The 16,586-nt window shown below is 50.2% G+C and overlaps 1 protein-coding gene across 1 annotated transcript in view; it reads left to right on the forward strand.

Annotated features, from left to right (window-relative positions):
* Window positions 1-16,586, forward strand: part of NLK (nemo like kinase) — a 174,622-nt gene that overhangs the window by 102,278 nt on the left and 55,758 nt on the right. The window contains exon 2 of the mRNA XM_032967631.2: window positions 5,691-5,820. Coding sequence (XP_032823522.2) covers window positions 5,691-5,820 — 130 coding nt within the window. The remainder of the gene's footprint in view (window positions 1-5,690; window positions 5,821-16,586) is intronic.

Here is a 16,586-nt window from a genome sequence, read left to right on the forward strand (position 1 = left end):
CGGGCGGAATAGCCCGCGAGTGATGTTGCGTTCCTCCGGGCCCGGATATCCTGACCGTCTTATCCATAAATTGTAGACCGCGCCATCCCTGCTGCGGGGACGATGGCCGCCGCTACTGCCCCTTCTTGGCACCGCCCTGCTGAGAGGTCAGCGGCCAAGGGGGGAAATTTACAGCCGGATGGCGGAGGGGGGGGGCGACCGTACGAGTGGCCCCTTCGCAGGGCGCGTGATAGCCGTGCAACAGTTGAGGGATGTGGCGCAAGGAACGAGAAAGCCGGTGGCGAGGTGTGCTAAATTCAAGGGTTAGCCGTGGTGCTGTTATCAATATATTGGCCTGAAGTGCAAAGGTGGAGCGGTGGTTTGCGGTGACTAGCGGCACTTTTCCACCCAACGGAGTTCGATTGCTGGTCATGGCTAACATCGGTGACGAGTGATCATTATGTGAACCATTCACGGGGTGCCTGCATCGCCGTTACTGATCCGCACCGGCCAGCGTGGTGAAGTATGGGCAAATAATCACACGACTTGCACGGCTTGCTGTGGTCTTCATCCAGATTTGAATTGAGAGTTTTGTGTGTGTGTGTGTATATATGTCGTGGGGAGCGGTTGGGTAGCATTTAGCGTGCTGTGCTTTGAACCCGGCAACCGAGTTTGATTCGCACTCACGGCCAACACCAGTTACGATTATTTAAACCGGTCCTGGGCCTACCCTAGGTCGACACGGCCTCAACCGAATACCTGGTGCGGTGTCTAAACATCACCACTGGGTCGTGGTGCTGGCATCACACCCCCTTGTGTGCCGTGCCGGCCGTCATAGTTGCTCGCGAACAGCACTTGCCCCCAACAGTCTGTTACAGGCTAAACGGAGGATCTTTGTATTTTTTGTGCGTGCGTCTTTGACCATTCTTTTTTAACATTATTGTAACAATCACATACTTTGCTCCAAGCCTGCCCACCTACCCTGCCAACCGCCCCCACCCCCCGCCTCTCGGCGCCCCCTGCCCCCCCACACAAAGAGAGGAATCGCCCAGCCGTGGGCGAGATTTAATCCATCGACACGAAAGGGGTAAAAAACCCCTAAAGTGAAGATATGCGCCGTGTAGCCCCGGAGTGGGCCTTTACGAGCACAGAGCGTTGCACCTGTGGGCGCAGCAGCGAGAAGCTCGCGGAGCGTGCGCCGCCGCCGCTGCAAGTCTGCATCAAAGGCGATTGTGACGGCGATAATAACGATTTAACACTTCACTCAAAGCGGCGGGCCCTTTGTCAAAAGCAGCCCCCCCCCCACTCCAAGGTGCCTTAAAAGTAACGCGTGCCCTTTCGCGTCTTCCAGCGTCACGCGCTCCGCCGCGCCGTTCCAGCAAATTCAGCCCCAGCCTGCTGCATTTAGCGCATCGGCCACACGCAGACACCCACGCGGACGCGCGGTGCACGCACCGAAATGGCCACGTGGATCGGCCGTGCGTTTTAGTCCACGCTGGAACAAAAAAAAAACAGACTTCTGAGTGCGTTGACTGAAGTTTCAATAGAAGACGTTTCCTTGGTGCTGAAAGTAAAGTTAACACAAAGGCTGCTGCGTCCCCAGCACCGGCCCGGATTGGACGTCGTTGTCGTTTCCCCGCGCGCTTTCCTGCCCTGATTTTTTCCCGTTCACTCGTCTCAGGTGGCAAACGGTGTTCTTTGACGACGTATCGCCCCTTTTCCCCACTGGGCTATGCCGAGCGAGCCCTAGGTGCGATCCAGGAGGCACCGGGTTGTTTTTCACCGCGGGAGCTTGAACCGTGCCGCTTGCGAGCGGCGCGGCGTAAACGACGTCGCACGAAAACAAAGAGTCATTGGCCTCTCCACTCCCGACGCCCCTTGGCCCTGCTTGGCCCCAAGCCAGATTCGGATGTCGTATCACAGTTTGGTTCTGGTTCGGCACGGCAGTTTGCGTGTGGGAAAAACCAACCCACACTTCGAAGGCTCCGTGCTGGCTCGGTTCAGATATGTGCCATTGGACAAAGGGTATTATATTTCCCTAATATTTATAATCGGGTGAGAACTCCTCTAAAATAAAAATCTAATTTGCAAGCGGAAACCTGGGGTAAAAAACAAATGCAACGTCGTGAAAACATTTCCAGTATAATAAAACATGTCAAGCAGTACGTACGCTGCTTTTACCGCGCGAATTTGCCACTCTAACCAAATAATAACTGGGCAGTCATTTATCATGACCTTTTTAATTAATTTTACGGTAGGTTTTATGTTTTCAGTGCGATAACTCTTCGGCCGCTAGTGGTTTGATTGTCTTGTTGATGTAAAGTGCCTTCCTGCCAACTACCAAAAGAAAACTCATCAAATTGGGCCCAATAATGGCACTAATCTGCCAGTTTTATTACCCACCAGCAACAGATCTCTCCACGGTGGCGTTCGACCCTGGCGCCTACATATTTGGAGTTTGTACGTTCTCCCTGTGGTCTCGTAGATTTTTCTCCCAGGTCCTCCGGTGTGTCCTTCCACAATTATAATCTTGTGTTCAGGGTATTTGGCTGCTATAAATTTCCACATTATAAGAAGCCACTTCGTTGAGCTATCAGTTGTGGTCAGGTCGCTTCTGACAAAAGAGCTGTAGAGCTCGGTGGGGCCTTACCTGGTAAAATAAAAAAAAATTGTTTAGTTTTTTTTGTTGTGAGGTGCACTCTAAGGCTTGAGCAGCGCAACTTGCAGAACGAAGTGCCAGTAGACACGCAAGCGCGCGCAGTAGGTACCGCGAAACGTGCGGTGTGCCCGCTGCTCCGACAGCGAGTGAGCGATACAGTTTGGCCCGCGTCGAAAAATCTGCAGCGCCACCTGAGCGACTACTGCTGGTTTCACGTGAAGCGGTCTTGCCAGAGTCCCGTGAAAAACGGAACAGAGCTTTATCCACCACGAAGCTCGTCACGTGATGTGTGTGCGGAGAGCAAGTTGTGCCTTCTCCAGTCCAGTGCCGTTTTTCCCATTAGGCGTGCCCATCTCCTCTACGAGAGTGGAATCCACGCGCAAGTGTAACGTCGCGTATCCAATCGTAACGCACCCACCCTGACCACATTGACCACCCACGCCGCAGTGCAGCACTTGTGCACGGCGTAACTGTCCTAGTTGTGTACATATTCACTTTTTTTTTACACACCAACCTATACCTTTAGTTCCGTATTTCAGATTACATCGTTTTCAAGGGAATAGCATTCTGTGCCGTAACCCAGGATACTAATATGACGATCACATTTTAATATTTCAATAGTTATGGTTGTGGCAAAAAAACTCCCCCGCTCTGGTTTAAGGAGGCAGCTTTTTTATAGTTTATGGGAGGAATCGATTTGCTTGCGAGAAAAAATAAATAAAACTCACACTTACTGATGGCTGTTATCGATTGATAAGTAGTGAACGCACGATGCGGTGTACGCACTTTTAACGTCCTCTATTTTAATACAAAACATATTTTGAGCATCCGAGTGCCATCTTGTGCTACGTTAAATGTGCATATTTTTTCCCCCTCACTGTCCAGTTATGCTAAACTGCCGCAAAGAGATGGAAACTATTCCTTGGGGAGAGCATGGCCCAGTGCTGCGGGACTGGGGCAAAAGTTGGATTCTTGCATATTTTTATCGCACACACATCGTCGGTTTTACTTTGGTCTAATAATGGAGCAAACATTCGATGTAAAGGGTTCAGGTGCAGCCCTGCAATTGCCAGCTCATGCTGCTCCAGAGGGCCTCTCTTACAGGGTGGTTGGCCTCATCTTCCACACCGGCCAGATGCCTTGGGAGAGAGGTGGGAGAGTAACCCAAACTCTGGTCCTAATACACGCGAGCTGCCGATGGATAAACCGTCAGTCTCCATCCGCACCGCTGCTGGGAGGACGGAGGGGTGTCGGCGAGACGTTAACTACCTCGCCTGGTATACAGGAGGTCGTGGGTTTGATCCTGACCCTGACGCCTGTACGATTGGAGTTTGCATGTCTCGCCCCGTGGTCGTTTGGATTTTTCTCCGCGTCCTCCGGTTTTGCCCTCCACATTTAGAATCAACATCAAGCGTTTGGGGTATTTGGCTGCTACGAATGTCCACGTGATAAGCCCACTTCGTTGAGCTGTCATTTGTGGCCAGGTCGCTTCTGAAAAAGAGCTACTCAGCTTAGTGGGCTTTACTAGGTCAAAATAAATATAGTTAATTTAGTAAACTCTTGCCTTTGTTTCAAACTGCCGCACCGGGAGATCCAGTCGCAAGTCCAGTTTTCTTGCTAACCGAGACACCACTGCAGCATCTTCAACATCGCCTCTTTGTCTGTACGCTTTGCGTCGTTATTTGTCTGTGTGTGTGTGTGTGTGTTCATATTTCTACCTGCGTTTGACTTTTGGAACCCACGGTAATTAATATCTAACCTTGTTATTTGTATCGATCGCTGCTGCTTGCGATATTGGAGCGTGCGTGCGCGTTGGAGTCCGTGCCATTGGACCCCCCACCACCACCCCCCTCCCCTATTGATTTAAAATGCAAGTACCGTCGGCGATGTTGGCGTCAAAGAAGACTGCTTTGTCACGAGAAGTTTGTTTTTTTGTTTTGTGATTTGTATCCGTGCCCGTAAACAATGTCCACGTCGCACCCTTGGACACCCAAGGATCTTCCGCCGGTCCCCAAATATAATTCTACGATTTCCACAAATAGCGCAAAATCGCCCTCGCCCTCTTCAAGGTCCTCCTGCGGACTCAACGTTGTCGTCGTCACCCCTGCCTGACCTCTCCCCTCTAATCCCGCTCTTGCTTTCCCCTCCACTCGAGCAGTCAAGGCCCACTGTGTCGGTTTTGCTCATCTCTTCTGCCGATGTCTGGAACTCTTCAATCTTCCGAACGTTTTCACCGCAGGCTCTCCCCCCCCCCGCCACAAAACCCCCTGTTAAGTCCGAACGCGAGACTTCTAAATGAGACTTCTTCTCTCCAATTTGGATGCTAAATGACTTCTCTCTCCTCTCGAGCCTCTTCCCTTTCTCTTCTACATTTGTCTCCCTGTAGGCGTCCCTGTGTGTAATAATTTGACCCCCCCTCCCCCCCCCACCATAACCCCCTCTTCCCTTGTTTGAATCGAACGTCCTCTTTCATTACACGCGGAAGTACCTTCGTGCAAGTCGGAATTGCATTGTGGGATGTTGCGTTTGCGCTGATGCTTTACGACGTCGGTGACCGAGGCTGATTTGGGCCTGGCAGTATTTTTCGTGGAGTACTTGACGTGCATGTCCTTCAACGCAATACTTTGAGCCTCCGCATAATTGTCTCTGCCTAAAACATCGGTTCAGTGCAAGGACCGTGGAGCGGTTTTGGCATCGGTTGTGCTCATCAGCAGAATCGCCCTTGCTTGAACCAATGCTGGTAAATTGCACGCAGGTTCGTGGCCACGGACCCCTGTTGTTGTTTTTGATGATTGGGTGGCGGTGCTGGTGTGTGCAGCAGTGGCGCAGCATGCGTGGCGCTTCTGTCTGCCGGACGGTCTCGGTTAACTCGTAACAGCCTGGGTCTGCGCCCCCGTCACCTCCTGCCAAGCGAGCCTTCCCCACACTTCACACGACCGCGTGAAAGCGCACGTAGCCCCCGTACTCCTCGCCCGACACAAGCGCCCACGCGGTGGCTGTCGCTGACGTTCCCTGTGTGTGTGTGTGCGCTCGCGCGTTGTGCCCTCGGCAGGTCGGTGACCGACCCACGGGACGGGAAGCGAGTGGCGCTCAAGAAGATGCCCAACGTCTTCCAGAACCTGGTCTCTTGCAAGAGGGTCTTCCGCGAGCTCAAGATGCTCTGCTTCTTCAAGCACGACAACGTGAGTGGCCCCCCCCCGCCCCCCGCCCCACTCGAGCACTGCGTCGACGGCTCCCGTGCTGTGCCGCGGTCAAGGCGGTGATGCCGCGGGGGTTCGTGTGTACGTATGTATGTTGTGGGGAGCGCGGTCGTGTAGTGGGTTAGCGCGCTGCTCTACGAACCCGGCGACCCGAGTTCGATTCCTGCTCACGGCCACGAACGCCGGTGACGATTAACGTAATCGGTCCCGAGCCTCCTCCCCTAGGTCGACTCAACCTTAAATGAGTGCCTGGTGCAGTGTGTAAACATCGCCGCTATAGGGAGACAAAGGCGGCCGGCCGTGGTGTTGGCCACCCACTCGTGTGCCGTGCCGGCCTTCATAGGTGCTCGTGAACAGCACTTGCCTCAACAGTCTGTTAAAGGCTATCCGGGGAGATTTTTTTTCTTTGTTTTATGTTGAACTTCTTTCGCGCACCGTATGTAGTCAACCGAGCTCTGCAGAGGCGCATGGGAAGGAACAACAAACTAAAACGCAAAAAGCAGTTCCAAAGAAATGAGTTTTCAGTCGAGAGTTCAAAGTACAGAGCTCCCATTGGCTTCTGAATATCGGAAGGAAGAGCATTCCCAGACGGCCGCAGAAGCGCATCTGGAGGAGGGGGGGGGGGTTTAATTCCTTATCGGAGCACCGAGTGCTCGCAATCTAAAATATTTCCATTGCAGAGTTGAGAACAAACTGTCCCCCGCTCTTGTCGAGCTGGGTCGGGCTAAGGGTGCCGTCGAGAGCGGATAACAAACAAACAAATATCTCGCCACTTGAGTACGTTCGCTTTGGCTGCGGCCGGCGCGCTAGCGGGGTGGGGGGGGGGGTGCTTACGGCCAAAAGTGCGAGAGACCGTGGGAGCGCGGCAACTCTTCCGTGGCGCGGCACGCAGGAGCGGCACCACCGGCGTTGAGGCGTCGAATCAACGCCCCATCTTCTGCCTCGCGTCACCGCCGACCGCGCTCTCGGAGACCATCGTTTCACCCCCCCCCCCATCGGCGCGCCCCCACGCGGTTCTCTGTGAAAGTGCGGAGCATTGACGGAGGGTGGCGAGGCATCCCGGGCACCTTTCTGTGATGGAGGCTTCCATACTCGCAACATGTTTTTACACCACCTTTGGTTCTTTCGGTAAAGTCACGTAGAATGAGAATAAAATAATAAAATAAAACAATAAAATGTTATTCTCATTCTACGTGACTTTACCGAAAGAACCAAAGAAGATGAATCCTTGCAGTCACGAAAGCTTTAAATGGAAATGTTTTTACACCCCGCGGTAATTTGAATCGCGTCGTGGTTCCGTGTCAGAATCTTATTCTTCTCATTTTTTTTTCTGCGTTGCCTCGCCGTTCCGTTTGCGGAAATGTAACGGTAGCCTTTCATCGTAATCATCATCATCAACAGCCAAGGGTCAATCCACTGCTGGATGAAGGCTTCCTCAAAACCTATACGCAATCTCTCACGATCCTACGTGTTAATAATCCACATAGCACCCTATCTACCTACCACCTACTACAGACGAGATAATTTGTTCCATTGCTCCATCTGGCCGGTGAACGTACTCTTGTCTCGGACGCGTGCCTTTCCTTGGCAAAACAATCCGTCTTATTATTATTGGCCATCTATAATCATTCCTTCCAGCTAAGCATCGTGTCCCTGATCCATTATGATGTCATTTGCCATCCATAAGTTCCTTGCACCTCCGATTAGCACGGTTGGCTACGTACGGTGCAAAAGATGTTCAGCGTACATGCGTACATGCATGCACCTCATAGTCTTGGGATGCCATACTCTTATCTGCAGCACATGAGCCAATCTTATCGCTCCATATCCGTCGCGGTCACCCTCTCGGGCATGTCCTCCTTTGGCTCCGATTCCATTCCCAGTCTCGGCCATTGGCTATCAGAAGTATAGTGGAATCCCTCTTAACGACCGCCCCTGTTAACGACTAATCACTTAGCGACGGGCCTCCATAGAGCCCAGTGTGTAGTGTACAGTGTAGTGTATAGTAGTGTAGTGCCTCCATAGAGCCCAATGTGTTCGCTTACCGACCATTGCCCTGTTAACGACGTTTAGGTTTTACCCTTTCTGGCAATGAAACAGGTGTTAAGATGTTGAAACACCGAATATAAACTTCTTGCAAGGAATCACGTCTGCATTGACCACAGACACTACTTCTTGTGAACATGCAAACAAACATCGCTCTGATAATATATTGGCATTGTCTTTGAAACCGATTGGCCTACATCAGAGACGGTGCCTTGTCTCAGTACCAGTGTCAGACCAGAGAAGAACGCCAAAAGGCGAACAGCACAAAGACAATGCCACTATCAGAGCGTATTTATAGCTCAGGGCGAGCAGCTCCGACACGTTACCTTTCTTGCCGGTTTCAAAGTATTTACTTTGTATAAAAGTGTTTACTTTCAAAGTGTTTACTTTGGTTCTGACAAAACGCATGTTGATTTAGAATCAACATGTTGGTTTAGAATCAACATAACGCGTTTTGAGTATTTGGGTGTTATAAACTTTTCCACGTGACGATGAGCCACTTGGTTGGGCTATCATTTGTGGCCAGGTCGCTTCTGAAAAAGAGCAACGTGGCTCAGTGGGCCCTTACCTGGTAAAATAAAAATAGTTCAATCTTGATTTGAGGCTTTCATGACTGCAGGGAATCCATACTCTTTGGATCTTTCGGTAAAGTCACGTAGGTATTTTATTCTATACCTACGTGACTTTACCAAAAGAACCAAAGAGTATAAAAATAGTTCAGTTGAGATTTTACAGTTTTAACGCGCATATCACCGTGATTATTTTGCACGATTTTATGCATTTGTTCCCACCAAAGCATTTATTTCAACCCCCCCCCCCCCAAGTGATACGGTGCTTTTAGAGATGGTAATCAATTTTCAAAAATTGGAATAACATTATCATGAATAATAAAATAATCAATTCTCACACGCAATCTGATGCGTGCATAATGAGCGTAAGAGTGTACTTTAATTGCTCGGTCATTAGATGGCCCACTTATACATTTCCTGCTTGTCTCCGGACGCACGGCGTGCGTGCTGCTCATCCAGCTTTGTCTGTTCGGAGAAAAGGAAGTTTGACACCATTTGCCAAGATTTAAATTACACACTTTCTTGGGCCGCGTTGGCGGTCCGCATAGAAGCGCAGACCAAAAATGTTCTGCCATTGTCTCCCTAGCCAATAACCACCTGAGTGAGAATTTGCAAGTGCAGCAATGATGCGGACGAGATTTAAACAATTGAATGAAAACGATTAAAGGACGCCCGAAATTCAGCACATTTGCGACCAATTGCCACGTGGCCAACTTTGTTTGTGAGGTCCTGGTGACTCGGCACTTAGCCGAATGCTTGCTTCTAGCTCAATTAAGAAAGCCGATGCTTTACCCCAACATTTACATAAAATATTGACCATGCGATAAATCAGGCCTGTGAGATATGATGATGTATTGAAATTGTGCGTTACATATCTCGATTCTAATCGCGTGCCATCAATATTGTGCGGCGGGCTCGTTGGCGAATGTGCGCTCGCGTGCGCTCGTACGCTGATGAACCGCCCTAATCAGGACTAATTGGGTAGGGACTGCCTCTGTGCTCTCAAAAAAATGTTCAGATTAGCAATTTTTTTAGCAATAGATTCTCGCCGACATGCAAAGCGAGCCGCCGTTGCATAAGAAACACGAATGCGCACATTCATATGTAAATTGGACCTTTTGTCTAATTTCCCCTGGTTATTCATTATTTTGCACCACCAGGAGGACGCTAATAAGGCCCCCCCCGCCCCCTCCCAGTTAATGTGCCTCGTGTACACGGCGGTGCGAGCCTACACACTTCGCGAGGGCCTTCCTGTAAGTCCGGGTTGACGCTCGCCGCCGAGACGCTGCTGTTGCACGCTGGGGCAAAGCGGGTGCGGCGACTTTGACGGGCGGTGTCACGCGTCGCTTCGCCCCACCAGGACGCTGGGAGAACCCCGCGCGCACGCGGGCGGGCAGGGGAACGTGCAGAAACTGTCTCAGACCAAACTGACGAGGATCTCGGAGCTCGGCGTCATCCAGCAACTTGGCTTGCCGGTCAACGGATATATGGGGCGCGTGCCACGATAGGCGGTGCCTCTCTCGGATGCCTCGAATTTTTCCACGGGGCAATGCACGTCTCGTCTTTTTCACGCTCCATCCAAAGCAAGGCAGATGGTGTTAACGCGTGCGCTCTGTCCGTCAGTCTGTCTGTAACGCACGGGGTTTGCGTGGGGATGATGGGGGGGGGGGGGTGCATGATGAAATCTCATGAAGACGATCCAATACGAATTAAAATTTAGTAGAAAGAGTTGCGTTTGTTATTCTAGACTTGGGTCATAGAAAATTGGACACATTGATCAGAGTGTTGCCCGTGCCCTCCCTGGCAGAGCTGCTATTAAAAGCCCTGTTGTCGCATCGTGCCCTGTGGGCCAAAATGCTCCAAGCGAACACCTGGAGCGATCGTCACCGTTATTATCGCTAAATAAATACGTCTGAGGACAAATCCCTGGGGGTAAAAGCCTCGCCACAGAATCCATGCACTTGGAGTAGATGGTAATTACGGTGCGGTTACATTATTCCAAGGGAGGGGGGGGGGAATTTTTGGATTTCCCGTTGGCAAATATTAATAACTGTCCGGTGCTGTATCGGTGCAAATGAGGTGTATTTTTAATCGACGCTTATGTGAGTGTGGCTCCTGTGTGAATCCAGCTGGGGTGGCTCTGTGGTCAGAACCATTTTAGCTCGGTGGGAAATTTGCGAGTTGCAAATGCCGTTCGGGTTTGACCCCTTCATTCCCTTTCAGGCTTCTGGCATTGATTATATGTGATTCCCACAATAAATCCTCGCCCTCCTTGTCATAAGAATGTGTAATTTCCACTCCTGGTTCATGGCCGGCCAATGGAGATGAGCGTCACCCAATTGCCCATGAGAAAGACATTTGGTGTTTGTTTACTTTTAACGATAGAATTTAAGTGACGGTGGCTTCGGCACTTGAACATTTAAGTAATAATAAAAAAATTGTACGCAGGAAAAGTGTGGGCACTGCCATCTCCTGCAAGACGTTAGGCCTAGTGTGGCAGAGTTGGTCAGAATAATGCAATTTCAGTGTGTAGGAAACGGGAGCGTGTAGGAGTGAATTCCAATCAATGCAGTTTCAATGTTTGATGAACAACCCAAGTCCAAAATGTTCATCAGCTACGACGGCGCTTAGTGAATTTTCACCGCCTGCAAGGGCGATGGAAATGTTTTTTTTGCGCGCGCTCGCAAACTTTGACTGCCCAATTGCTGTGTTTGTGCGTACGTACCATACCATTGGTTTATTTTGCAGCGATCAGCCAGTTTTAATCCTTAAATGGACGAGAGCCTTCCGGTGTCGGTCAACTCCACTGGCGTCGCATTGGCAGCTTACTGCTGGAGGGGGCCTCCAAAGAGAGCGGCTTTACAAAGGGTGTTTTGGCCTACTCCTTCCACGCTATACCAGAACATCTTGGAAAACGGTGGGAGTGCCCACAATTTACCCCACCCCGGGTGACCAGCACCAAGATCAACCCGTGCACGTACGTTGAGCTTCTTTCACACGTCCGTACGTAGCCAACCGCGTTGACCTGCGGTGTGCCCCCGCTTTATACTGCTGGGTGGACGTAAGACGGCGGAGGAGTGGGTGTGGTGGTAGGCAACTTGGGAAGCCTGCACCTTCCTTGCAACTGCCGCGCCGGGAGATGGAATAGAACCGCCGACTTGACCCATTACTCATAATAAAGGTTTTTGGGTTAGATCGTGTTATTTATAAATGTGTCGTAACCCTCCACCACCCGACACGGCCAATCAGCAAAAAAAAGTGTCACGTTGACAAAAGACAAATAGTTCACTACTTTAGCCCACCGGTGTGTTGACGAGTGAATCCACAACATTTACAGTTTGAGTACGACGTTTCGCTGGTAATTACATCCAGCATCATCGGGCAATTCGCCAGAATTGTCGTACTCAAACTGTAAATGTTGTGGATTCACTCTTCAACATACCGGTGGGCTAAAGTAGTGAATTATTTGTCTTTTGTCAACGTGACACTTTATTTTGCTGATTGGCCGTGTCGGGTGGTGGAGGGTTACGACACATTTATAAATAACACGATCTAACCCAAAAACCTTTATTATGAATAATATTGGTCGCGAAAGCCTGGCACGTGTTAAATTGACCCATTACGCCACGACCGGCATTTCGCCCCCGCCCCCTTTGCTGTTAGGGGTCGTGCAACGAATGAAGCCGTGGCGAAGGGTCGCGAAGTGTTCCTAAAAAAACTTGCGCGTTCACGTGCGGGGTACTAAGGGGCCTTAATGCGTGCGGGGAGGAAGCGCGCTGCCAGATGGACCGACAAGTGAATTACGCAGGAAGCCGTCAGCCAGCGCTTTATCCCCTGGCTGTGGCATTAAGGGATCTCGGAGGAGCACGTCGGAGACGTGCGCTCGGAGTGACTCGAAGAGATGCGAGAGTGGAAACGCATGAATTAAAGAATGAACAAACCGAAAAAAATCTAATGCGCCACATCGGCCGTGCAGTTCGTTGCGCGGACACTTTAAATATATCCACTTATAAAACCAAAAAAAATTCGGAACTTGATATATAAAACGAATGGTCGCATAACAGTGGGGTTAGGATATGCGCAACAGAGAGAGGGGAGGTGCAGATGGTCAAATGGGGGATGGAACAAACGTGTAGGCGTGTGAGATGGATTACAGCTGCTCTCGGTTGTGGAGGAGGTGGTAAAGCACTGTGAAGCCTTCATCGCTGGATTTAGACGATGATGACGATGACGATGGCTGCGGGTAACATTCATTCTTTTGTTCTCACTGCCTCCCCTGTCACGCGTTCCCAAAAGCACCGATCGCTCAGCCAAGCCTCTCTCCTCCTTGCACGCCCAAAAATAGAATTAAAAAGGAACCCGATGTTTTGGGCTACGGCTCCTGCAGTATCTGCCTTGCATTTTGATCCCTTAGATTCAGTTTAAATTCTTTTGAAGTGAGTTTTTGTTTGTTGGTCAAATCTCACCGAAAGCCCCGAGGCAGCGCAGACAAAAGACAAAAAAATAACAAAGCTGGGATTGAGATCGAGAACGACTCTTTAAAGATCGCTGGCGCATGCACACTCCCCGTGTTTGGATTGCCAAAGCCAAACAAAAACCTCGGTATAAATTGAAGTGGTCCATGATCAATCACGGACCCGTACGACCGCAACCATCAGCTGCCCCCTTATGCGCGCCATTGCTCAGCCGTGGCGAGCGCCGGTCCGTGCGGGGGGGGGGTGGGGGGGGTCCGAGGGGGGGGCGCAGGTTTTAGCTCGTCGGGCCTGTTTGTTTCTTCGTGAGTGCCGCCAATCCACAGGGCTCTTCTTTAAATATTTTAAAACGCTAGAGATTATTTTGCCGCGTCCTTCGGATTGCACCGCCGCGTGCCGTTTCGGTGCGATGTTAGACGTTTTGGTCCATGCCCCGGGAACTTCTGGGTTTGCCGCAGGTACTTGAGCGATCTTTTTTATTTGCTGCGGCACGTTTCTAAAAATTGTTTGTTCAAATTTGGCATTTTGCGTGTCATTTTGTCCCTGTCCGATGTCCCGTGGGCGGATTCAACACCGCTTGCCCCGGCTGCATTTCTCTTGCCCTGTCCTTAACAAAACACTTTTGTTTATCATTGTCCTCATCATCACTGATGTAAACGAACTCGTTCACACGATGGCCACTGACGACACGCCCCGACCGAAGCCCTGCTTTTTTTTCCTTCCCCGCCGAAGAAGCCTCCCATCGCACGGAGAGGAAAAACTGAATTTGGTTTCCTGCGGAAGATCCCAGCACGCGGAGCGAAACGTCGGACGTCACGCGCCGAACTGCTCGCGCGCTGCAAGCAGGCCCGACGAAGGGCAGCAGCGGCGAGCATTGTTTTAGCGCAAACGCAAACAACAAAAAAGACCCCTTTCGGCAGAGGCGGGCTGAGGTTTTGTTTTTGTTTTCAGAAGCTCTGTGAAGGGGCCTGCTCTCCCCCCGTGGCAGTCTCCACGATTGTGCGCACTAAAAAAAAAAGCGCGGCCAATGCTTTACAAACACAGCAACCGCTTATTTAATGCTGGTGACAGCAGGGGGTGTAAAGTGATTGTGTCTGTGCCGGGTGACCTTTTACAATCTAAATTTATATACGTTACAAAGACAAAGGTCCCCCACCCCGGATAGCCTGCAACAGACTGTCGGGGCAAGTGCTGTTAGCGAGTAGCACTGATGAAGGCCGACACGGTGGCACATGAGGGGGGTGGGTGGTCAGCACAACGCCCGGCCGTATTTGTCTCCCCAGAGGCGATGTTTTTACACACCGCACCAGGTACTCTTTTGAGGCTGAGTCGACCTACGGGATGCCCAGGACCAGTTCATACAATCGTCACTGGTATTGGCCGTGAGCGGGTTCGTAGGGCATCGCCCTAACCGCTACACCACCGCTCCCGACTACACTCGCGCACACACACACACACACACGCGCGCGCGTGCACACACATTCACACACGTGTATATATACGAGCGTGCATGTTTATTATGCGTGCCAAGCCCCTATGTGTGTTCACGCTTAAAGCAGCGTTTTGTTTTCCTATGCAGAGATGGCCACTGAGCTATATTTATCATCTGTAATATCTTCAGCTATCCTTGCAAAGTGTAGAATTATACACATTTGCAAAAGGGGAAAATAAATACATAACCAACAATTATAAATTTGCTTAAGCGTATTTTCGCTTATTTCATTTCAAATTGAACATAGTGTGTCAATTTTATATAACGCCAAACTCTTTTTTTCGACGGCCTCCTTTCGTAGGGGATGTAACCTGGGTCGCCAATATGAACTTCTCACACGGGGGATGGCACGCGTTTTCTTGATATCCGCAGGAAATTACACGGCGACTGTTTGTCTCTTCGAAATGCAATGCGGTGGTGTCAGGCACAGTGACGGCCACACTCTCACCAGTTCACTTTGTTGTTAAGGCAGCGCTTTATTCAGACTTTGTTATACCCATAGGTTTAAAGTAAGTAGACTAGAATCTGTCCCTCCACACAGACGTCTGTGCCGTCAGCCTGTGAGTATCTTTTGGACTCCGTTCCGTTTGACAGCGTTTGTTTAGCTGGGCCCTCGCTGAACTGTTCAGGTGGGCCCTCTCTGACCTAGGGCTCGTCAGCTGGCCAAGTTCCAGACGTCAAACGCCAGTGCCCTCTATGAAAACTACAGTTGGTGCCGAAGTGACCCAAGTTTTGGTGGGGGAGGAAAAAAAGCAGACAAATACACCTCCCTTCACATGTCTGTCTCCTGCACGTAAAAAAAAAACACATCTTACACACATTCCCATCAGCCATGTGACCTCTGAGTGCGCATCATTACGGCAGCGTTGCTGCAGCACAAGCAAAACCGTGGACCCGGTTTTGACATGCAGTGTCTCGCCACCAGAGTGAGGCTTGCTTGAACTAACGCTCGTGAACTGCCAGGTTGTTATAGCCAAAACCCCCTCTCTTTAAGATGCGGGTCCTAGTTTGATGCGAAACTATGATACAAAACGCCAAATAATGTCCTGGCCAAGAATCATCTGATGTTTAACAGGTCACAACACCTCCAGCCAAGCTTTCAAGGAACCCCTTGCAAAATTGGAAAATATTTTATTTACTTCTCATCCTTCACTGTCTCTTGCGCATTAAGTCGGCACACAAAAGTGCTTGCATGTGTGTTTGTGCTAGAATTGACCACAATTTTGCGTGAGTTGACATGGCTAGCATAACACTGGGCTTTAAGCTAATGGTGACTTTCCCCTGTTGTTCCGCATTCTGTTAGCCAGCCCTCTTCCCATGATGCTGGACTGCATTATCAGATGAATAAGTAAAGATAAAGTTGCAGCCCTGCAATGTCTTGCCCATGCCTCTGCTTGCAGAGGGTCTCCACTGAGAGGGAGCTCTAGAGAGTCCTAGTGGGTATTTGGCCTACTCTTCCACATTGGCTAGACTTCTTCGAAGCGGTGAGAGTTTACCCGAATTTTTTTACCCAGCCCACACCTCTACCAGCCATTCGAATAATTGGGTGGACAAGGGGTGTGGAGAGATTGAATAAACTTGCTCCGCTGTTGGAATATCCGCGCCGTGGGATGGAACCGGCGACCTCTGGATTGCAATTCCAATGTGCGAGCGTTCGTACCATGAGCAGCAATTCCATAAAACGTACACGTCTTTTATTGTACGTCAATTTGTACGCCCATCTTTGATTGAGGGTTTGTTGGTCAATATCTGTTCATGGAAAAAAAAAGCTGCTTGTACATCAATTCACAACTTCTAAATCTGTCGCCTTAAAAGTTCTCAAGCGATCGAATTAGAATGCGAACACCAACTATGTTCGGCCAATCGGTTTGCTCGCTTTGTCGCTGCAGGAGGGGGGCTGTAGCGACAAAACATTTGCCCGTTCCCTGCTTACAAGGCGGTGTTTGAGGTGGCGTAGTGGAAACGTTAGTGTCGCACGCTGCGCTATGAAGGTGAACGACCAGGGTTCAATTCCCAGCCTCGACTGACATCAGTGAAAAATTAAAAGAACAATACAAGGACTCCTCCACTTACGAACGAGTTAGATTCCAGAGGTCTGTTCGTAAGTCTATTTGTTCGTAAGTATAACTTTACTCCTGTATAGTCCAAACATTAAACACAGGGAATGGC

The sequence above is a fragment of the Petromyzon marinus genome, chromosome 38 (genome assembly GCF_048934315.1).
Source record: "Petromyzon marinus isolate PM22_M1 ecotype Great Lakes invasive population chromosome 38, UKy_Petmar_22M1.pri1.0, whole genome shotgun sequence".
In the NCBI taxonomy this organism is placed as follows: Eukaryota; Metazoa; Chordata; class Hyperoartia; order Petromyzontiformes; family Petromyzontidae; genus Petromyzon; species Petromyzon marinus.